The following is a 24,036-nucleotide window of genomic DNA, read 5'->3' as shown; positions in this document are numbered from 1 at the left end:
TGATAAGGGAAAAATAATCAACGATCAGAAGAATGAAATTGAGTCCCTAAAGAGAGAAGTAAAAGAAATGCAGGAGATCAAAGAATTAATGGAAGAACTAAAGAATTCTGGGAAAAGCAATGAAAGCAGAATAGATGAAATGGAAGAACGAATAAGTTCTCTTGAAGACACAGAAATAAAAAGAACCAAAACAGAAAAGGAAAGAGAAGTACGAAGGAAAAAGAACGAAGAAAGACTTCGGGAACTATCGGACGCCATGAGGAAAGGAAATATAAGAGTTATAGGAATACCAGAAGGAGAGGAGAGAGATGTAGGAACAGAGAAAATATTCCAGGAGATAATTGAAGAGAACTTCCCAAATGTGAAGAAGGAGCTGAAAATTGATATACAAGAAGCAAGAAGAACACCAAACTTCCATGACGAAAGGAAAAATACAGCAAGACACATAATAGTGAAGCTCCCAAGAATCCAGGACAAGGAAAAAATAATGAAGCTGACAAGAGGGAAGAAACAAATAACATTCAAAGGAAAACCAATCAGGCTGACATCAGACTTCTCTGAAGAAACACTACGGGCAAGGAGAGAGAGGAAGGACATAGTCAACAGACTCCAAGAAAACAGATGTCAACCAAGAATACTCTACCCCGCAAAGCTCTCCTTCCTCTATGAAGAAAGAATAAGGACCTTCCCAGACAAACAGAAACTATGGAACTTCATTACCAATAAACCCCCACTCCAAAAAATACTACAAGGAATCCTAAAGCCAGAACCTCAGAGGGACGAATAACAATGAAAGAAGGCAAGGAAAAAAAAAGATATTAAAAGAATAAATAAAATCAAAGGAAAGACAAACACAATGGCAAATACAGATGCTAACATATCAATATTAACCCTAAATGTAAATGGACTAAACTCTTCAATAAAAAGACACAGAGTTGCAGCCTGGATTAAGAAACAAAACCCAACCTTTTGCTGTCTCCAGGAAACACATTTAGCTACAAAAGATAAAAATAGACTCAAAGTTAAAGGAAGGAAAACAATCCTACAAGCAAATGGACCGAAAAAGAAAGCAGGAACAGCTATACTTATATCAATAAAACAGATTTCAAACTCAAAAAAATAAAAAGGGATCCCAACGGTCACTACATTATGATCAAAGGGACAATACTTCAAGAAGAAATAACACTAATTAACATATACTCACCAAACGAAGGAGCACCAAAATATATCAGACAACTGTTGTCATCTCTGAAAACAGACATCAGAGAAAACACATATGTAGTGGGAGACTTCAACACACCACTATCAACAATGGATAGATCAACAAGACAAAAAATAAGTAAAGAAACTAAAGCTCTAAATAAGGACCTAGAGCATTTGGGCTTAACAGACATCTATAGAACACTAAACCCAAAAAAAACGGAGTACACATTTTTCTCAAGTGCACACGGATCATTCTCCAGGATCGATCACATACTGGGGCACAAGACAAACATCAACAGATACACCAAGATTGAAATCATACCAGCCATCTTTTCTGACCATGAAGGCATCAAGCTAGAAATAAACCATAAAAAGAAGGCAAGGAACTTTCCTACCTCATGGAGACTAAAAACCACACTACTGGAAGACCACTGGACTAATGAGGAGATCAAAGAGGAAATTAAAAAATTCTTTGAATTGAATGACAAGGAGGACACCAATATCCTAAATGTATGGGACGCAGCAAAAGCAGTAATAAGAGGGAAATATATAGCAATAGAAGCTCACATCAAGAAACAAGAAAGAACTCAAAGAAACAACCTAATCTCGAAGCTCAAAGATCTAGAAAAAGAACAACAAAAAAACCCCAAAACCAGTAGAAGAAAAGAAATAATAAAAACCAAAGCAGAAATAAATGAAATTGAAACTAAAAAAACAATCCAAAAGATCAATGAAACCAAGAACTGGTTCTTTGAAAAAATAAATAAAATAGACAAACCCCTAGCCAGGCTCACAAAGGAAAAAAGGGAGAAAGCACAAATACACAGGATCAGAAATGAAAGAGGAGAAATCACAACGGACACAGCAGAAATAAAAAGAATAATCAGTAACTACTATGAAGAGTTGTATGGAAACAAGTTCAACAATCTAGAGGAGATGGACAAATTCCTACAACTCTACAATCACCCAAAGCTAGATAAAGAAGAAATAGAACACCTAAACAGACCAATTACAAGCAGCGAAATTGAAATGGTAATCAAAAACCTCCCCAAAAACAAAAGCCCAGGACCTGATGGATTTACAAACGAATTCTACCAAACATTCAGAGATGAATTGGTGCCTATCCTTCACAAACTTTTCCAAAAAATTGAGAAGGAAGAGACAATACCAAACACGTTCTATGAAGCCAACATTACACTAATACCAAAACCGAATAAGGACAACACAAAAAAGGAAAACTACAGGCCAATCTCCCTAATGAACACTGATGCAAAAATCCTCAACAAAATTTTAGCTATCAGAATCCAACAATGTATCCATAAGATAATTCACCACGACCAAGTAGGATTCATTCCAGGGACACAAGGATGGTTTAATATCAGAAAATCAATCAACGTTATCCAACACATCAACAAAAAGAAATATAAAAACCATATGATAATATCAATAGATGCTGAGAAAGCTTTCGACAAAGTGCAACACCCATTCATGATAAAAGCCCTTGAAATTCTTGGGATACAAGGAACATACCTCAACATCATAAAGGCCATCTATGAGAAGCCAACAGCCAGTATCATTCTCAATGGTGAAAAGCTGAAAGCAATTCCATTAAGATATGGAACAAGACAAGGATGCCCACTCTCACCACTGCTTTTCAATATAATACTGGAAGTCCTAGCCAGAGCAATAAGAGAAGAGAAAGACATACAAGGAATCCAAATAGGAAAAGAAGAAGTCAAACTATCACTATTTGCAGATGATATGATAATATACATAGAGAACCTCAAAAACTCCACAGAAAAACTAATTCAACTCATCAATCAGCTCAGTAAAGTGGCAGGATACAAAATCAACACGCAAAAGTCAGTAGCCTTCCTATACACAAACAATCAAGCTGAAGAAGAAATCCAAAAAACCGTCCCTTTTATTATTGAAACAAAAAAAAATCAAATACTTGGGAATAAATCTAAAAAAAGAGGTAAAGGACCTATACAAAGAAAACTATAAAACACTGTTAAAAGAAATAGAAGAAGACACAAAGAAATGGAAAGACATCCCCTGCTCATGGATTGGAAGAATAAACATTATTAAAATGGCCATCCTACCAAAAGCAATATACAGATTCAATGCTATTCCAATAAAAATTTCAATGTCATTCTTCAAAGAAATAGAACAATTATTGATGAAATTCATATGGAATCACCAAAATCACCGAATAGCCAAACCTCTCCTGAAAAAAAAAAGGAGTGGAGGCATCACATGCCCAGACTTCAAACTATGCTACAAAGCCATAATCATCAAAACTGCATGGTATTGGGACCAGAACAGACACACAGACCAATGGAATTGAATAGAAAATCCAGAAATAAACCCACAGATTTATGGTCAACTAATCTTTGACAAAGGAGCAAAGACTATGCATTGGAGCAAAGAAAGTTTGTTCAATAAATGGTGCTGGGAAAACTGGGTTGCTACATGCAAAAGAATGAAGCTTGACCACTACCTCACACCATACACAAAAATCAACTCAAAATGGATTAAAGAACTAGACATAAGACCTGAAACCATAAAATATATAGAAGGAAATATAGGCGAAACACTACGTGATTTGCACATCAAAGACATATTTATAGATACATCACCCAAAGTAGTGATAGAGAAGGCAAAGATAAACAGCTGGGACTACATCAAATTAAAGAGCTTCTGCACAGCAAAAGAGACAATAACAAAAACAAAGAGAAACCCCACCAACTGGGAGAACATTTTTGCACCCAACACTAATGATAAAGGACTGATCACAAAAATCTGCAAAGAGCTGATGAGACTCAACAACAACAAAGAAAATAACCCAGTCAAAAAATGGGCAGAAGAGCTAAAAAGAAACTTCTCTGAAGAGGAAATGCAAATGGCCAACAGGCATATGAAAACATGTTCAACATCACTTGTAATCAGAGAAATGCAAATCAAAACTACCATGAGATACCATCTTACACCAGTGAGAATGGCACATATTAAAAAAACTAGCAACAACAAATGTTGGCGAGGTTGTGGAGAAAAAGGAACTCTCCTGCACTGTTAGTGGGAGTGCAAACTGGTCCAACCACTATGGAGAGCTGTGTGGAGATTTCTTGACCTACTAAACATAGACCTTCCATATGATCCAGCAATTCCATTCCTAGGTATTTACCCAAAGGACACAGAAACATCAATTCCAAAGAGCACCTGCACCCCTATGTTTATAGCAGCACTGTTTACAATAGCTAAGCTTTGGAAACAGCCCAAATGCCCAAAAATAGATGACTGGATCAAGAAGATGTGGTACATATATACCATGGAATATTACTCAGCATTCAAAAAAGATAAATACATGCAATTTGCAGCAACATGGATGGCACTGGAAGGTATCATGCTCAGTGAAATAAGCCAAAAAGAAAAAGAAAAATACCAGATGGTCTCACTCATAGCAGGAATCTAGAAAACTTAAATAAGGGACCAGGAAAATGAATAACTATAAGAAAGTGAAAATCAAAATCAACAAAAAACTATGAACCAGAGACACTTTTTGGGGGGTGGGGGTCGGGAGGGATTGGGGTCAGAATGGGGGGGTTGCAATTGTATGGGGAATATAAAAATAAAATTTATTATAAAAAAAAAAGATTTATTTATTTATACATACAAGAGCTGCGGTACAGGCCAGAGGTTTGGCAGGTGGGAGGATTCACCAGAGACAGAGCGGGGAACAGAACAAGCAGCCTGACTGAAATACACTGCTGAGGGGAGCGGCGGGCGAGACAGGAGGGGTCTGCTGTGCCATGTGGGTTGCTCCCTGGCCAGGAATCGAACTTGTGTTGTAGTGGCTGCTGAGAGCCTCATAGGTTGCGTCCCAACCCTTGAGCCACCAGGGAGGCCCTCCATTGTTAGCTTTAAAAATACTTTGAAATAGCAAAATAAACTTTCCACTAAACATACTATGTATTTGGACTAAATAATTTCTAACTTATTTGTCTGTATCCATGGTCTCTTCTATTGAATCTGTGATCTTTCAGAGTTCATTATTCAATATTTGTATGTGCAATTAATAAACATTAACTAATTTATTAATAGGTTTTGTGTGTGGTGATGGAAAGAGGAAAGGGCCTCCCCGGTGGTGCAGCAGTTGAGCGCTGGGTTGCGAAGCTGCCTGCAGCCTTTGCAACACCAGTTTGATGCCCAGCCACCGGGTGAGGGTCCCACATGGTATGCAGACCTCTCCTGCTGCCCGCCGCTCCCCTCAGCAGTGTACGTCATCAGTCTGCCTGCTCTGCTCTCTCTCTGACTCTGGTGAATTCTCTCACCCTCCCGCACTTCTGACTAACCCAGAGCTTATATAAATAAATAAATAAATAAATAAATAAATCTTAAAAAAGAAGCAAAAAAGACAAAATTTGGTCATTATATTTGCCCATAATTATACAGGTTCCACATGAATATTTTAGTTGGTCTTCGTACCACTATGGGTATGTAAAGGAGCAGTAGGAAAAATTTGGCAATGGTCAATAACATAACATTCTGTATGCTTTTGTATGTTTATAAGAGTTTCCCCAAATAATTTAAATGCCTAGCATTATAATGCCTACCAGTGATCTGACATAGGAGTCTTATCCTGCTGCTTGCTTGGAGCCTGCTACAGGGGGCACAAGGCTGTCCAGCTGTTGGCGATGTCCTGTACTAATCAGCCACTCATAAAACTTGTTCTCCACAAGTACCTGGAACTGCTTCCTTTGATCCCTAAAATTGCAATTGAGAGCAAAAAGAATGTAAGAACACTAATTCATACTAATTTTACTCCAAGTAATTATAAAACACTTGAATGAGATAAATGCTGTTATTCCCATATATCCACTTATTCTCTCCAAGTAATTGCTGTGTTCAATTCTTTACATTGGACTACCACCACCAAAAAAAAAAAAAGCAACAAAAAAGACTGGTCAGATACAACGCACTATTTGTAAAGATTTATCTATAATTATGCATTTGTTCTATTGTGGTTATTAACTCAACAGATATTTACTGAGGACCAAATGATGCTGGGTAGTGTTCTGAGTGATAAATGTTCAAAGAAAGGAAGAGAGACCAGCCCTCTGTCTGGCAGGCCTGTGACTCCATTCACATGTGATCTATGTAACCTATGCTCCCTGGGAATGATGGTATATTCCAGTAAGAAATGTTAAGTAATAAATAAAACAGGTAAGTGTCATGAACTTAAGTAGTTATAAATGCCTTGGCTAACAATCAACAGGGTAAGGAAATGGAGAATGTTGAGAATGCTAGTAAAGAAAATGGATGAGATGACACTTAAGCACGAGTCTCAGTGAAGTGATGGATTAAACCAAGTCAGTCTCAGGAGAAGAACATTGCAGGCTGAGGGAAAATAAAAGGGCAAAGGTTCTAAAGTAAGAGGATATTTAACATGTTTAGGATTAGAAAGAATAGCTTCTGATAGTCAGGAACTAGCTTAGTGATATCAGCAGGGCCTTGTGTGGCTAGAATCTGGTCTAGCCATGATGTTCTACTGAACATAAACAATTCCACAGAACACCATCAGACAAGGTTAACATGGGATGATGATAGATCAAGGCAAGAACAAGACCACTATATAATCATATGTCAGTCCAGATATAAACCAAAGATATTTTGTGGTTCAAACCAAAGTTAAATTGAGTGTTTTTCCTTTTTTCTGGTGTTATTCTAAATCTGAATGCTTGGATACACTATAATTCAGAGTCAATATTTATTTAATGCTTACCACATCCTAGACTCTGCACATATGTAGAAGATTTTTACATACATAAAAAATCTAGGCATTCAAATAATAGAAGCATTCAAACAATAGAAGTGCTTTAAAAGGATGCTTTCTAATAATAATCCATTTTCCATAACATCATTGAAATTATATTATATATAACAATAGTCTACAGAAAACAAAGACTAAGAATCTAGTTTCTGGAATGGGGCTAAATGTGAATCCCAGATCCTATGTGACTTTGGATAAAATATTTATTTAATCTCTCTGTTCCTTACTTTCCTTAGTTATAATAGGGTATTATTAATGGTAAACAAGTTAATACATAGAAGGTTCTTACAATATTATTTGGCATACAGTAAGTGTTCAACATATTATTACCTGTTATGATCTTCATCATTAGTCTGTGAATATTAAACTGAGAATGACTAGTCTACAGTATGAATGTCTTGGGGGCTCAATCCATTAGATACAAACCAAGTGGAATGTCTGTAATAGGAGTCACAGAATTATCACAAGGGATTCCCAGGTGAAGCATGATTTGTGATCTTTATATTTTTTGGCGGGTTGCAATTGTTTTAAATAGTCTAAATGCAACAGTGTAACTAAATATTATATATTTTATTTCTTAGTTCATAGGATGAGAACAAAACCATGAGAATTTATACAGAAAATATCATGGCTAGATCCAGTCTTTTTCAGTTATGATTTCCCTTAATAAAGTTAATTCTAACAGGGCCTCCCCAGTGGCGCAGAGGTTGAGCGCTGGGTTGCGAAGCTGCCCGCTGCCTCTGCAGCGCCAGTTAGATCCCTGGCTGCTCCCCGGCCACTGGAGGAGGGTCCCACATGCCGCGCAGACCTCTCCTGCCGCCCGCTGCTCCCCTCAGCAGTGTACTTTGGTCCTTCTGCCTGCTCTGCTCCCCGCTCTGGCTCTGGTGAATTCTCTCACCCTCCCGCGCTTCTGACTGTACCCAGTGCTTATATAAATAAATAAATCTTTAAAAAAAAAAAAGTTAATTCTAACAAATCAGATTTCAGATATTCCCAGTAAAAGGTATTCCCCAGATGTTTCTCACAAACATATCACTGAAAAAAGTGTCTCATATTCATACTACTAAACCTAGCACCTCTCACGCAACTATACACAGTACCTCTCACATCATTATTATAAATTACCTCATTAGATCTTCACATCAATCTCACCAGGTGTAGATTTTACTTATACCTTATATGTGATGTAATTAAAAGTCAGAGAGGTTAAACGACACATTCAATGTCATTCAGTGGAGTGGCATGGACAGTACTAATTTCTGAGTCTTAGTACTTTTTTCTACAATGCAGACAGAACTATCTAGAGAATAACACTCTAGTCTTGAAGTAAAACTAAGAGATCTAATTAAAATAAGCATTTTTATTCATATATCAAAGAGCAGTTCTACATTATTAGAAAGAAACATTTTGGGGATGGCTGCCACTTTTCAAGATAATGATAATCAGGAAAAAAATAACTAATACCAAGCAAATGGAATCCAGTTATTAACGGAAGTGCTCTTGGGAGTCATAAGGAAAAAGGTCATAAAGCTCAAAACATTATTAGGACATACTGAATTTCATGTAAAGACTATCCCCAAAGAACTTGATACTCTTTTCTCAAACTAGCTCCAGCTCTCAAATAGGTAACGATGTAGAAGAAGCAATTCTCCTTGGTACTATATTCCCTACTTTTCCTATTGTCTCTTAACAAATAAAATTTGATCAACGATCAAAATGCTTATACTCACAAAAATTACTTATTACACTACTTTTAAGTTGATACTTGAAGTACATACTTTCAATGTATATATTAAGTGTATACTTTCAATGTATATATTAAGTGTATATTATTCTTTCTAGAAGAAAACTGATTAATCAAAAGTTTCTAAGTTGGGCTCCAATTTTTGGAATCATTTTTGATTTCCTCATCTTTTTCACAAAACTGTGCACTGATTCCTGCCTCCTGCTAAAGTATTTCTGGACTCCATCCTCTTTCCCACCACTGTAGTCCAGTTCCTAGTCTATCATCCTGACTTTCCTCTTTCAAATCTCTCTAGCCAGAAGATCTTTATATGTGCAATCCCTTTGCATTATACATTTTAAAATCTGCTATAGCAGCTAATAAAGGGTTTGCATTATATAAGCATTATATAAATGTTCCCGAATAAATGTAATAGCTTTCTGTTATTCATTCAATTGTTCAAAACCCTTTAATAACTCCTAACACTTAATTTCACTTAAATCTAACTTTCACTGCCTGGAATTCAAGATTCTCTATAATCGGGTTCAACCTACTCATCCAAGCTTAAATACCACTATTCCATATCCAGAATCCTGTTTCAGCATATGACTTCCAGGATAGCTACTTCTGCTTCTACATCTGCTCCTCCAGGGCTGTTGAAAGTTTTTGCCCAGTCCTCACTTCTATCCAAACTCAGTTCATAGTTTAAGGTCCGACATGAACTGTACTTACTCCACTGAGCTTCTCTGACTACCAATAGTGATGTTTTCTGAATTTTTATACCACAGAATATGTCCCTAGTTTCCAGACTTCAGTTCCAATGCCCTTGAAATAAAATTTTGTAGTAGACATAATAAACCACAATGATCCTCTGTAATAAGCATATATCTAAAATATTTAAAGCTCCAAAGGTAGGAAGGGAATGTTAGGACAGACAGTATTTAAATTGACTAAATTTAGCCTAATTTTCAAATATTGTACTTATTTTTTATATTTTACCATGGATTAGGGAAAACTTTGATAAAAAGTGGCACTAGTCCAAGGACCATCGCTAGGAATTCACCTCTGGACAGTCTGTCTGTGGTGTGGTGAAGCCAGGAAGTCTGCACTTTTATCAAACTCCTTGGATGATTCTGATACACAACCAAATTTGAGAGCTGCCAGTATAATATAGAGACGTAAATTAAAAACTAAAATCAATCTATTTATATTTGACTATGTTGCATATTCTGTATGTTTCACTTAAATAAGTAATTTATATCTGCCAACTAAACTTGATTATTCTTAAGAGAATCAAGTCTAATACTTGAATATCCACTTACTCCTATCACCAGGGTTAAACAGCACCTGGAATACTGACCTGAAACCAAAGACAGACTGTATCTTTTTATTACTTTACATACCCATAAACACATGCAGATTAATTTGCTTTCCCATGGAGTTTTAAATAAAAGACAAATTATTACTTCCATAAATTACTTACTTTGTCAAACGAGCCTCCTTCACAGTTTTTTGCCAAATCTGTATCTTCTGTTCTCTTTGACCTAGTGCTTTCTGATATGTGGGTGGAAGACCCCCAGGTATCTCTGTTGTGTCCCCTTCCATTTCAAAGGGAATAATAAATACATAGAATTCACAAGGTGGTAAGAGCCGGAAGACATTTGTGTCTCTGTTCTCTCTACATACAATCATTGGATCGTCCCAATAGTTAGGCACTGTAGCAAGGCCAGTTCTGGCCATATGCTCCTCCAGCATTGGGTAATGAGTATGAAAAGGGGCAAAAGTTACTGTCTGGTTCCCAGAAAGAATAAGTGGGCGTGTAGGTGTCAGAATATGAAAGATGCAACCTGCTGTAGAAGAAATGGACAAACGATGGCAAACAGCAATGACTTTAACATTGTCACAGCTGTGGAGGTGAAGAGCAGTCTGTACAGGGCCTAAGACAAAGGTGCTATTCCTACACTTCTCAATTGTCACAGACCTGAAATATGAAAAAATGAGATGAATTATTTTGAATAAGATGAAAAATATTTTACTGCAATAACATTATCTCATGCAAAAAAAAAAAAAGTATCAATCCTATTCCAAAGAAAATATAAAAATGTCAGAACAGTATGAAGACTGCTTACCGTAAGGGAGAGAGCAAATATATAAAAGATTCGTTGCAACGATGAATCTTCACATGTGCCCCCACCAGAGTGTCTGAGCTCTTGGCTAATGTCTGCTTGTAAACCTGGCTCATCACCAACATGCGTTGCATCCTAGGGGCCACATGAGTATTACATGCAATTTTAGCTCTTTTGGTTGTCCCTTCAACTACATAGGAAAAACATAAATGAGATATTTTCAAATCAAAGAAAAAAATCATATAAGGTTAAATATGTCTACATGTATACATAATTTAGATAACTGTAAGGTCTTAAAAAAATCTTAGATTCAGGTATTGGGTAATGTGTTTGCTATACATACTTTTCTGTATGTTTGCAAAATTTCATTATTTTTCTTATAAAATTTTTAAGCCTATACTCCATTCAATATTGCCTATAGGTCTAAATTTCTTTTTTTTTTTTTATCATTTCTACCCTTCAAGTAACATGCCTAAGGTCATATGGACAGTAAAAGGCAGAGCTAACCCAAATCAAGCTTCTCCTCCAAGATGTCAATATGAGTTAATTTATCATTCCAACCCTTAAATAATCTCTTTAAATTGTCATAATACTAATCTGAACCCCTGCTAAATTACTACCATATCATTTCAGGAATTCTATTTAGCTCAAATCTTTATTTCCAAGATCACTGCTAACTCCCAAGTAGAGAGCCCACCTACCTGTCATAAACAGTACCTTGCAGGAACTGATACTCAAAAAAAATCTACATAGGTCGCTCTCTTAATGCAGTCCCACCAATATGTGATTGGTTTTTCAGACTGCAGGGGTATGAACCACCAGGGCATCCTTGTAAATAACACTGGTCAACAGTACCTCCTCCAAGGTACTGTTTATGACAGGAAGGTGGGCTCTCTACTTGGGAGTTAGCAATGATCTTGGAAATAAAGATTTGAGCCAAATAGAATTCTTGGTCACAAGAGTATGTTATCACTCTTCGTTTAAAGCAATTCATATTGTTTCCTTTTATTACGTAAGTAATGTATGCTTATTGTAGAGAAACTTTATTACTAGTAACAAAAGAAGAAAAAATATTTGTAATCCTACCATACACCACTGTTAACATTTTAGTACAATCCTTAGAAGTTAGATATCCTTCTTTTCCTATGAGGGCCTACTTTAACAACATTAAACCTTACCTGAAGCTGCAGAAGTTTTTTTATTAGCATTGAGAATTACATATCATCTCCTATATGTTTGTGGGAGCCTTACATATCCAAGAGTCCTGACCTCCTACTACAGCAATAGCTTGGGCAGATACAGAACTCTTGGATAACAATCTTTTTGTCTCAAGATTCTGTAGATATAGCTGAAGTTTTTTTAGCATGATAAAAATTGATAGAAAAATTACTTTCTGTACATCTGCACAGGATCTATTTCTTCATTACTTTGAAATTCAGAGATTATATAAGTATATCCTTGTGTTTTTGGGTTTTTTTTCTCCATTAACTTTTCCTGGCATTTGCTCAGTATAGGCACCTATTGAGATGTTTATTCAGTCCTTCTTCTCCTTGAATGTATTAAGAGCCCCAAGAAGGTCATATAGCACCTGTCCTATCCCTTCAGCTATTGCTGGGCTATCAGGTAAAACTACTGATGCAACCAAAAACACTCTTTCTACTATAAATCTAAATTTCCAATTTAGAAATACCTATTTTGCTTATATCTGTGTAGTTAAAAAGGACCTCATCTCTATACTAACATTCTAACTATAGAATGGCCAAATTTTGCTGTTTTGCAGAAAAAATAGGAAAGTCTTACACAAATGAGCAAATGAAAGGAAGATGGAGAGAGTGGGAAAAGAGGAAAGCAAAACAAAGAGATGACTAACTGAAGTTGGAGTTTCTGTTAATTGCAACCAAACAACCTGGAATGAGGAACCAACTCGTAGACTATTGCTGCCTTGGAAAAAAGTCATATACAAAAGGAAGATGGTCCCTTTTTCTCTAGTAATTTTTTTTTAGGTCTTTTACAGAAGTGATTATTAATATGCTGGAAAACACTAGGTTCCTTAACTTGTCTTTCAATTTAATGTAGATTAAAATCTTAAAAAATACCTTGGTGAGCCCAAGCCAACTTCTTTCCAGATTTGAGGCAAGCAGATGTGCCAAATGGATTCCCAGTCAAGCAGGTTCTCAACCAGGCTTCCAGCTTGTAGAAAGAAAAGGTCTTAGAGATCTTTGAGAAGCCACTTTGTGCATGCAGTGGTTGCCACAGTGCAAGTTCATGAAGTGGATATATCTTCCTGGCTCTCCTCACTGTACCTTCAATAAGGAAGCTGAGTGCCACAACAGCTTCTCGAGAGACTAGACTAGTATGGGTTGAATGAGATGATGCAGTGAGTTGTTCTGGATCTAAAAGCAGTTCAAGGAGATCGGACAGATGATCACAGACAAAAGCTTGGTGACTGTAATCATTCCAGTTCTAAAAATATCAAAAGAAAGCACTCTTAAAAGAACAGAGATTCTCTAAGACCTGAAACTTTTATATATTCATTATATTATAGTATTACTTTGCCTCATCGCCACCCTCCAAAACCATTTGAGATGACTATATAAATCTTATAATTTTTTTTTTTTGTAATTCTAACAGGTATACACAAATTCTTTCTCCAGCTTAGCTAACTCAAAAGTAATACATAATAGCTAACCCTTAGTGTATGCCAAGCACTAACTGGTATACAAACTTTAGTGTTTAATTCAACAATAATCTTAGAGTAGATGTTATTATCACACCCACTGTACAGATGAGAAAATGGAGATACAGAAAGTTCATAAACTTGCTCAAGGTTACAGGTAGTAAATATTCTAAAAATTTCAGACCAAACATAAAATAACCACCTTAGACAATCATTCTATGAAGCATTAGTTTCCTATATTTATCTTCTCAAATTACAGAAGGAATTTTAAATTCCACTACATGAAACAAAGCATCTGCTCTTACAGTGGAAGAGAAACGATAAATTTGGGAATAGGCTTCATGTTGGCAAATGTACCAAGATTTGGCTCATTCATTTGACAGATATGCTTTGAATCTCTCACACAGAATGGGTAGTGTTTAAGTGATGAATTAGGTAAATCAAACAAGACAGTTCCTGTTTGTTTGTGTATAGGAAGGCTACAGACTTTTGCATGTTGAATTTGTATCCTGCCACTTTACTGAACTGATTGATGAGTTGAATTAGTTTTTCTGTGGAGTTTTTGGGGTTCTCTATGTATATTATCATATCATCTGCAAATAGTGATAGTTTGACTTCTTCTTTTCCTATTTGGATTCCTTGTATGTCTTTCTCTTCTCTTATTGCTCTGGCTAGGACTTCCAGGATTATATTGAAAAGCAGTGGTGAGAGTGGACATCCTTGTCTTGTTCCAGATCTTAATGGAAATGCTTTCAGCTTTTCACCATTGAGAATGATACTGGCTGTTGGCTTGTCATATATGGCCTTTATGATGTTGAGGTATGTTCCTTGTATCCCAAGAATTTCAAGGGCTTTTATCTGAATGGGTGTTGCACTTTGTCTAAAGCTTTCTCGGCATCTATTGATATTATCACTTGGTTGTTATATTTCTTTTTGTTGATGTGTTGGATAATGTTGATTGATTTTTATCCATTGCATTTTAGAAAGTCCAGTATAACAGGTGGATTAAAGACTAAAAGCATGAGAACTAGGTAGGCTCTAACTACAGAAATTAAGGGGAAAAATGTAATTAGAGCCTCTAAAAGAAGAAGAAAAGGGACTTTTTTTTTGTTTTCATTCGTATATGCATTTATTTTTACATGTATGCATTTATTTTTTAAAGATTTCTTTTTTTTTTTAGTTTTTTTAAATTTTATTTTTATATTCCCCATGCAATTGCAACCCCCTTATTTTGACCCCAATCCCTCCTTTCCCTGTCCCCCACCCCCACAGTGTGTCTCTGGTTCATAGTTGTTTGTTGATTTTGATTTTTTCTTTCTTATAGTTATTCTTTTTCCTGGTCCCTTATTTAGGTTTTCTAGATTCCTGCTATGAGTATGTTTTTTTGAGTTAATATGAAGGTAGAATTAGTAAGACTTAACAACAAACTATGTACAGGTGGTGAGAGAGAAAGAAAGAGCATGAGTATGGGTAGCCTATGGTAACTCACTAGCGCAGGGAATAAAGGTCAGTTCAAGTAAATTTTACTGTAGGGGTACACAGCTATCTCCAAAACTAAAGTACAGGTAGGACTCATCACAACTGGAGTTGGAAAGCTATCTGGAACCTGGTTCCCCTTAGGGGCCAGAGTGTCTCTGCATGTCTGTTCCAGTCTCTTCTTTCTCTCTGATTACCTCAGAGTTTCTAATCCCTCATAATTCCAGGTCATTCATGAGCAAGGTGGCTACTTCTGGCCCCAATGCCACACGGGCTGTCAGCTCAAGTACTCAACACAACAGGTTATTTCTTTAGTCCATAAGGGTTTTGATTGGGACAGCTTATAATCACAAATCAGACCAATGTCAAATATATCCAATGGATGGGCTATTCTAGTAAAGTATCAATTGTCGGAAGAAGTTATACTATGCAACTATAAAAATGATGACATTTTGTCATTTGCATCAACATGGAGGGATGTACAGGATATTATGTTTAGTGAAATAAGTCAGAGGGAGAAAGACAGACATTTCACTCATATGTGGTACATAGAGAAAACAAACAAACGATTGTATTAAACAAAGTCAAACTTTGATATTTTAAGAACTTTCTAGTGATTACTAGAAGACAATGCGAATGAGGGGTGAGTAATTGGAGTAAAAGAGGTCCATAGTACGGTGGAGGATGGAATTGGACCTTTAGGGATAAATCAGGGGTGATTTATAGTGGTTCACTCCTGAATCTTATATAGTGTGTACAGTACAATTTACTTCAATAACAAAAAATTAAAAACACAGATGACAGTATAAAAAATAAATGCAAGATTTTATATTGATGTAAAAAAAAATAAAACAATCACAATTCACTGATGCTCAGTATGCAACATGTCTCATGCTAATATTTCACTGAATCATAGCCTTTCAGAAATAGGTATTATCATACCCACTATAGAAGAAAGGTTAAGGCCTAGAGAAGTTAACTGACTTGCCAAAAAAAAAAAAAAAAAATCATGTGATACTAAGTGGCAGAGCTGGATATGAATGCTGGCTACCTTAGCTCAAAACATTCTCTCTCAATGTTGCCCACGTAGCAGGAATTGCATGTGGAAAGAATAGGCAATTATTGGCATCTCTAAAATTTCTGTACTTGGATATTCTGAATCTAAGGTAAAGATAGAAATCTATGTGTGAAGAGGTAAATCTAGAAAGAAGACTAACTTATGAGTGACTGAGATATAGTAAGTCATGGGTAAAGAATAAATTATGTTGAATAAAGAGCTTGAATGAGGAGACAAAGTTGCCATAGGCAGAATCCTGGGAGAACAATGCCATGTACAAGTCAGGGAAGAGAGGTTCATGAATAAAGAGTCAGAAAGAAGCATCAGAAGCAGAACCAGGAAGGAACAGTGTCATGGAATATAACAGTAAACAAAATTTATTACAAAAAATAGATTATAAAAAGAGATTATAAAAGTACCAAATATCAAAGAGATTTATTTTTAGCTTTAGAACATTTGTTTTTTTTTAAGTTTTTTTTTTAGTTTTTTTAAAGATTTATTTATTTAATTATACAAGCATTGGGTACAGTCAGAAGCATGGGAGGGTGAGAGAATTCACCAGAGCCAGAGCGGGGAACAGAACAGGCAGATTGACGAAACACACTGCTGAGGGGAGCAGTGGGCATGGCAGGAGAGGTCTGCACGCCATGTGGGACCCTTGCCAGTGGCTGGGGATCGAACCGGCGCTGCAGAGGCTGCAGGCAGCTTCGCAGCCCAGCGCTCAACTACTGCGCCACCAGGGGAGGCCCTAGAACATTTGTTTTTAAAAGAGTCTGATATCGCTAAAACTGAGACCTACATTTCACTTAAAGTTTTTCAAAATGGTTTTACACGAACATGTAAAAACATTTGGGTTTCTTTATAAAAACATAAAAAAGAAATAAGACATTTTCTAAAACTCAAAATATAAGGCAATTAAATTTAACTTCTAGGTTGTATCATATCATTTACAATTACTTAAGCATGCTGAATTTAATCTTAAGCAAATAACAATCATATAAAATGGAATTTATCATTAATTTAACAGATTATGCAAATACTGTACCTTCTCACTTATCCTAATTTAGTAAACAGATTCAAATTCATTAACATGTACAAAAATGGGGATGCTAACAAGAGAAGACTGAATGATATGCCCCAAAACCACATAAGTGATTTTTGTGTCAATGAAGAAACTGAAATCACTTCTTTATTTTGATTAAGATGGCATATATTGACTTCATTTTATAATTAAAGGGGAAAAAAGTAAAAAGCAAAACAAAGCAAATAGCAAATCACTAGCTTATCTAAGTAACCCCAATGTAAGTTTTAATGAAGACAAACCATCTCCCTCTCAAATTGTCCCTTTTAGGAAATCTAGAAATCAAAATTTATCAGTACCTTATTATGACAACTGGATTTTTCAGTGAGGTCAGGTGACTGAGATCTATTTCTGGGGCTAGGCCATTCTTCTCCAATCAATGATGTCCTCAGGGAGACCTTGTTTAACTGCTGTATGTATAAGAAGAGCAGAAACTGTAGCGTGTCCACTGAAAGCTGTCCAAAAAAAAAAAAAAAACATAATAAACATGTGTCCTAAAACCACATCAGTCACTAGTCTACAACTAAATACGATATAGTAAAATAGATTCACAACAGATTGCTGATCCAAAGAAGACAATAAGACAATTGATATATATGTTTCTGATACCCAGCTAGAGAAGTTCCTAAATGTAATTTAACTGCAGTCCCTTAACTGCTCAGAAAGCTATCTTTGCCATCGATAGTCAGACATCCTCTCCCAAAACTGATGAAAAGGCTGAAATATATACTTTTAAAAAGTATATTATTTCAGAAGTTTAAAATTAGTTTTTAAAAAACCTTAGTAATTTAAGTACATAGAAGAAGGAAAGAAAATTTAATCAAGACAGCATTAAAGTTCATATATGTATGAAGAAAGTTTAAGATATTGGGGCAGGGCCTCCCTGGTGGTGCAAGGGGTTAAGACAACCTATGAAGCTGTCCATAGCCACTGCAACACAAGTTCGATTCCCCGGCCAGCCAGGGAGCAACCCACATGGAGCAGCAGACCTCTCCTGACTCGCTCGCTGCTCCCCTCAGCAGTGCTTCGTCAATCTGCCTGTTCTGTTCCCTACTCTGTCTCTGCTGAATCCTCTCACCCCCACACCTCTGGCCTGTACCCCAGCTCTTGTATGCATAAATAAATAAATCTTTAAAAAAAATTCATCCAACGAGATGACCTGTATTGGACTGTAGCATGAATGAGAAATAAACTGTTACAGTGTTAAGTCACTGAAAGGCTGGGACTGAAATTAGCCTACTCTGATTTATATACTTTCTCTGGGAAATCCTTTCTGCTCACCAGAATTAATTATTCTCTATTCTATTTCTGTATTTTATGCAAAATTTTGTTATTGTACATATCACAATATTACTTAAGTAGCACTTGTCTGTCCACCAGCTTCCTCTACTAGTTTCTGATCTCTGTGAGAACAGAAATGCTTTCCTAATCATCTTTGAATACTAACACAAAGCAGACATTCACTTAAAAATAGTCAGGTACTCTATAATAAATTTGGTTTATAAGCATCCACTTGGCTGAAAATATTTCTCAAGTCAATAGAAATATTTCCCTCTTCCTATTAATGTTCCTCTAACATTACTGCTTTGGGAATAGGTGAATAAGATTGCTAAGTAAGATCTCATTTATTAAATATATTAAATACTGTCAAACTGGAACCAGCAACAGCTCAGATAGTGCTTTGGAGTCCAAATGGTCATTAACCTAAAACTGTACACTGCACAGCTACTACATCTTAAAAAGCTTATTTCCCAAATTATACAATACACACACACACACACACACATTATATAAAAAGCCATACCTGATTTCTCTGCTTTTCGACTTCATCCTCAGACACACAGTTGGACAGAATCTCAGACCACTCGAGCCGTTCCTCTGATGTCTTCACTGCCAGACTATCAAATATTTCAAAGTAAAGCCATGCCAGATCCTTGGGCAATTGCAGCTTCCCACATGCAATGTGCCTCCACGTAGACCAGTATAGGCGTGGGTAAGCTCCCTCTGTGGCCCGGGTTCGTACATAGGTAGATACCTTCCTGAGATAGTGAAGGCTGAATTTGGATGGTGGGGGCACCTGCAAGGCGCCCACTATAAAGGGTTCTGTTTTCACCCAGAGGAGAACTCCGGACTGGTCCATATTATCTCTATGGACATTTGTGTGAAAAGCCTTCTTTGCATACCTAGGAAACAAAGTTTCTTCACGTATGTATTTGAAACAAAAGTCATTTATACATTTTCTTGTAAGGTGAACCCTTTCCTAACTGTTTAAATGTACTCTACCAATTTAAAAGGCAGATATAGCTCATCAACTTAGAGCAGAATAGATTTTTGCTGACATCTCATTACCAACTATTTAAGCAAGAACAATTTTGTGATAAAATACATTATCTTTACTTGACTGGTTCAAAGTGTTTGTTTTAGGGAAAGTATGAAAATACATGAGGAATGTATTGTATCCTTGCTTAGGTCAGAAAGATGAAATGGAAAAGACTCATCTCATTACAGAAAATCTTGCTATACCTTGACGGGTAGCACTAGTCAAAATAAAGGGACAAAAATATTACAGAGTTAAATCACTTACATAAAGAGTATGGTTGTTTAGAGTTAATTTGCTATGTTCGCTGACCATATAAGTTCAATATGAAGGACTAACACAGGAAGCTGACAGGACTGCTTATATAAACACAGGCTGCAAAAATAGATCTGGGGAACTTAAAGCATTTTTATTCTCTGTAACAGTGCCCCTGCTATGGCATATTCTGCTATGCTCAGTTCAGGTGCAGTATTTTTTAATTCTGTTTCTTATAACAACAATACATAATTTGTATGGAATATTAATAAAATATCAAAAATAAAAGGGATGGAAACTATTTAGTCTCACCACCAAAGAGAAACTAGTTACTATTTTACTGTACTTCCTTCTTGTCTTCTTTCTACACACACTGTAGTTTTTGGGTTTTCACAATTTTGATAGCATAGATACAATTTCGTATTATTTTAAAAGCTTCATAGCATTCCAAAAAATGTATCCTAATTTATTCAACTTTTATTTTTAGATATTAGTTTAAACATTTTCACAAAACAAGAAAGGCAAAATATTGATCATTATTTTAGTTGGGTAATGAGCACATGGGGGGTTATTTACCTCTTCTACTTTTGTACGTTAAAATTTTCCATTAAAAAAGGTTTTAATGTTTTCACTATCATACATAATGCTATAATTATCATCTGCCTGCACATTTCCTGCATGATTAATCCCCAGAGAAGATTTTCAGATGTACATTTGCAAAATGAAGTAACTGACACTTCTGAAGCTCTTGATATATTTTCCATTAATTTCCAAGATGTTGTATTAAACAAAACCATCACTTGACCAAGGTACCCTCTTCATGGAACACTACTAAGTGTTAACATCACTTAAAACACCTGTTACGACTGATGAGAAATGTTTTGTTGCCATTATTATATTTTGCATTTGATAAGAAACTCATGCTTCTTTGGGGGGAATTATCTGTTCAAAAAATAACTGACCTCAATAGTGCTCACTTACTATAAAGTAGCACGTGAAATACTTTCTGTGGCCTTCATTTCCATTGTCCTCACACCCCCTGGAGAGACAGTTACCCCCACTTTCAGATGAGAAAACTGAGGCTTAGAGAAGTTAAAGGACTTAATGCAAAGTCGCATACTTAAATTGGCATAGTCCTGAATTAGAATTCAAATCTGTCTAACTGTAGAACAGTTCTGCTTTATTTAGGAACCCGTTTTGGGAGCATCTCTGAAAAACGGGAAGGGATCCAGAGAAGGACTGCCAGGACGAGTGGCCAGAGGCTGAGGCCACGCACGGTCAGATGAAGGGCCAGAATGAAGGAACCCACAGAGGAGACTGAGAGGATAACCAGCAACTGTCTTGAAACACCGGAGCCGCTTAGCCTGGTCCTGAATGCTAACCAGACCACGAAAGTCACTCGAGGCCCATGTTAGCTCGCCTCCAAAAGGAAACAGGCTGCTGTGCAAGGTATTATGCCCCTGTCCCTCGAAGGGTGCAATCAAAAGCCAAACCCTGGGGATGCACCCTCCATTCGACCTCAGTAACTCAAGAGAGCTACATTTGTAAGCAAAAATGGAGCTCTTTCCCGCTTCAAATTATCCCCCGCGGAGTGACCGGGTCGTGATTTTCAATAGGGTTTTTGAAAAGGGCCCACGAGCCAAGGCGGTTCTCGCGCGCGCCTTCGCCGGCGCTGGGGACACAGCCAGGGCTGGGACGCGGCCAGACTTCGGGAAGCGGGGAGTCCCAGGCCCGCGGTGGGCCTGAGATGTGGTGAGCACGAAGACCGCCTACCCAGCCCGAGCCTAACGCGCTGGGGGCCCAAGCAGCCTTCCTGGCGCCGGCCCGCGCGCGGTTACCTGCGTCGTCGGCAGGCGCCGCTCCGCTGCACCCTCCGCGCCGCCGCGACCCGCGCCCGCTCGCCGGCCCGCCGTCGCCCCCAGCGCGCAGGCGCGGGACCTCGCACCACCGAGAGCCGGAGGGCGTAGTGGCTAGAGCGGCGGGCGCGCCTTTGCCACCCGAGAGACCGAGTCCGTTATTCCTCGGTGTTGGGGCCGAGAGTTCGATCCCATTGCTTCCTGGTGTCGAGACTTTTAACGCGGGGCAGTAGGAAGTTATCGATGGCGCCACAGAGTTGTGGTCAGCCAATAGGTAGCTGCTGGTAAGGTCAGCATGCTTTGATCAGTAATAATGACAGTTTACATTTATAAAGTGCTTGCTGTGGGCTGACCATGTGCAGAGCACCTCCATGTGTAGTATCCCAGTCTTCCCAAATCCTTCAAGTTAGGTACAGTTGTCTTACTGATGGGGAAACTAGTTTTTAAAGAGGTCAAAGTAAGATCACACGGCGAGATAGACAAGCTATAAACTCAGATCATCTGAAGCGAGAGCCTCCACCGCTAGCTCCTTAATTCTATTAACTTTTCCACCTTGTTGTCGCCTTTAAATAATAAAAACAAAACAAAAAGACAAGTTAATTTTAAAGATCTAATTGGCTTTATTAAACGATTCATGAGCAGAGCAGCATCCGACCTAGCAAGTAGAAAGATGCTCGGGAAAGGTATTCGAAAGGAAGGTTTTTATAAGCTGAGAAAGGGCACTATAAGAAAAGGAAATTATTTCGGGTTTAATGGATAAAGGGTGTTGTGATAGAAAACCTCATTTCCTTTGGGAAATGGAAAAGATTACCTCATTGATACAGACCAGAATATTCCCAATTAATCAGTTAGGACCACACTCCTGGGAAATGTTGAAACTGGGGAAGGTGGTGGGGGGACGGAAGGGGAAGAGGTTGTTAAAACAGCAGTGAGGTTTGGTATTAAATTTTGGTGGACTCAGCAGAAGGTCCTCCATTTTGGAACCGAGATTTTCTTTTTAACCACCTTCATGAGACTTCTGGATTCCACCCAGCAGAAAACATCACTCTTTCCTCTAATTCTCCATTTCATGATTTGGTCGTTTCTTGCTATCTTAGTTCATTTATGGTTTTTCTAGGTATGGGAGATACAACCATAAATAAAACCATAATATACAATTTAGTTCCCTTTTCTGATCTCTCCTGTAGGCATCTTCCTGAAAATGGCAACCTTGTCTTCCTTTTAACTCTGAATCAAGAGGTAAAGAGCAGAAGATTTGGATTTAAACACCTGGAGTAGGATCCATGCCGCACCACTAAGTAGTTCAGTGACCGTTAGCTGATTCTGTCACCTTTCTATGCCTTTGCTTTCTGCAACAGCAATTATTATTGAGCTCCACTGTGTGTCTGGAACAGTTCTAGGCACTAGGGTCACAGTAGTGAACAAAACAGATAAGGTCCTTGCTTTCTTGGAGAGCATATTTTAACAGGAGGAATAGATAACACATATTAAAGAGATAAACTAAGATAATTTCAGATAGTAACAAATGCTGTGAAGTTTAGGGGGAGAGCATCTGCCAAATTTGAGCTGAGGTCTGAAAGAACCCAGCATCAGAAATCATAGTTGAAGCAACTTTTTCTCTGGCTGGGCTGGTTCTAAGATGCTATTCTATATAGCTGTGATCAGAGCAGTTGAGTCTTGTGCTCTCATGAAACACATTCCAGTGTGTTTTTGAATATGAAGGGTGAGGGTGGGAACAAAATAGAGTAGTGTGAGAATAATGGACTTAAGATGGCCTAACTTTAATGGATTGATCAGGGAAGCTTTCTCTGAGTTTCTGAATAAGTTCTCCCAAAATAATAAGGTAATTTGAATCTGAAGAATAAAGCAGGCATATCCATTAATCACAATTAAAGTTTAAGTAATTTATATACAGAGGTCCTCAACACTAGAGCCAGTGACCAGGACTTTGTACAGGGGCCACACTACATCCTCTGATAGAGTCTTCTTGTATCCTGCTTAATATGTGTGAACTTTCTTATTGTGAACCTAGTGGTACGAGATGTGTATATGGAACAGGTCATGAGTTTTTGTCCTACTAAGATCAATAGACAGAAACATGAAAGAGAGAATGGGGGAAATTGGCTCTCTTTTCAGCATAGGGCAATGGTATATACATACAAGATGGAGTTACTGTGGTTTTCCTATAGAGTTAGTAACATTTAAGCTGATACCAGATTTTGAAAAGGAGTTATTCATGTTAGGATCTTAAGGAAAAAAAAGTTTCAGGCAGAGAGACCTGCTGGAAAAATGCCCTAGACTGGAATAAGCTTGCTGTAATAAAAAAGAGATAAGAAATCAGTTTTGATGAATGTGGTAAGAAGTATAAAAGGCAAAGGTACAGATTATATAAGGTTTTTAAAAATAATGTTTTCTCTAGCTTTATCGAGACA

The 24,036-nt window shown here is 37.3% G+C and overlaps 1 protein-coding gene across 1 annotated transcript; it reads right to left on the bottom strand.

Annotated features, from left to right (window-relative positions):
- Positions 1-5,840: 5,840 nt before the first annotated feature.
- TBCCD1 (TBCC domain containing 1) lies at positions 5,841-19,355 on the bottom strand (the record flags this gene model as incomplete). Its single annotated transcript, XM_084232349.1, has 6 exons — positions 18,981-19,355; positions 17,476-17,631; positions 12,982-13,348; positions 10,889-11,075; positions 10,243-10,740; positions 5,841-5,970 (listed from the first exon to the last, which is right to left on the bottom strand). Exons 1-6 carry the CDS (start codon positions 19,314-19,316, stop codon positions 5,841-5,843), a joined length of 1,674 nt encoding a protein of 557 aa, XP_084088475.1. The 5' UTR covers positions 19,317-19,355.
- Positions 19,356-24,036: the final 4,681 nt, after the last annotated feature.

The sequence above is a fragment of the Talpa europaea genome, assembly GCF_964194135.1.
Source record: "Talpa europaea genome assembly, chromosome: 4".
NCBI classification, from domain to species: domain Eukaryota; kingdom Metazoa; phylum Chordata; class Mammalia; order Eulipotyphla; family Talpidae; genus Talpa; species Talpa europaea.
The sequence above is the reverse complement of the archived record's forward strand: the minus strand, read 5'-3'. Positions and strand labels throughout refer to the sequence as shown.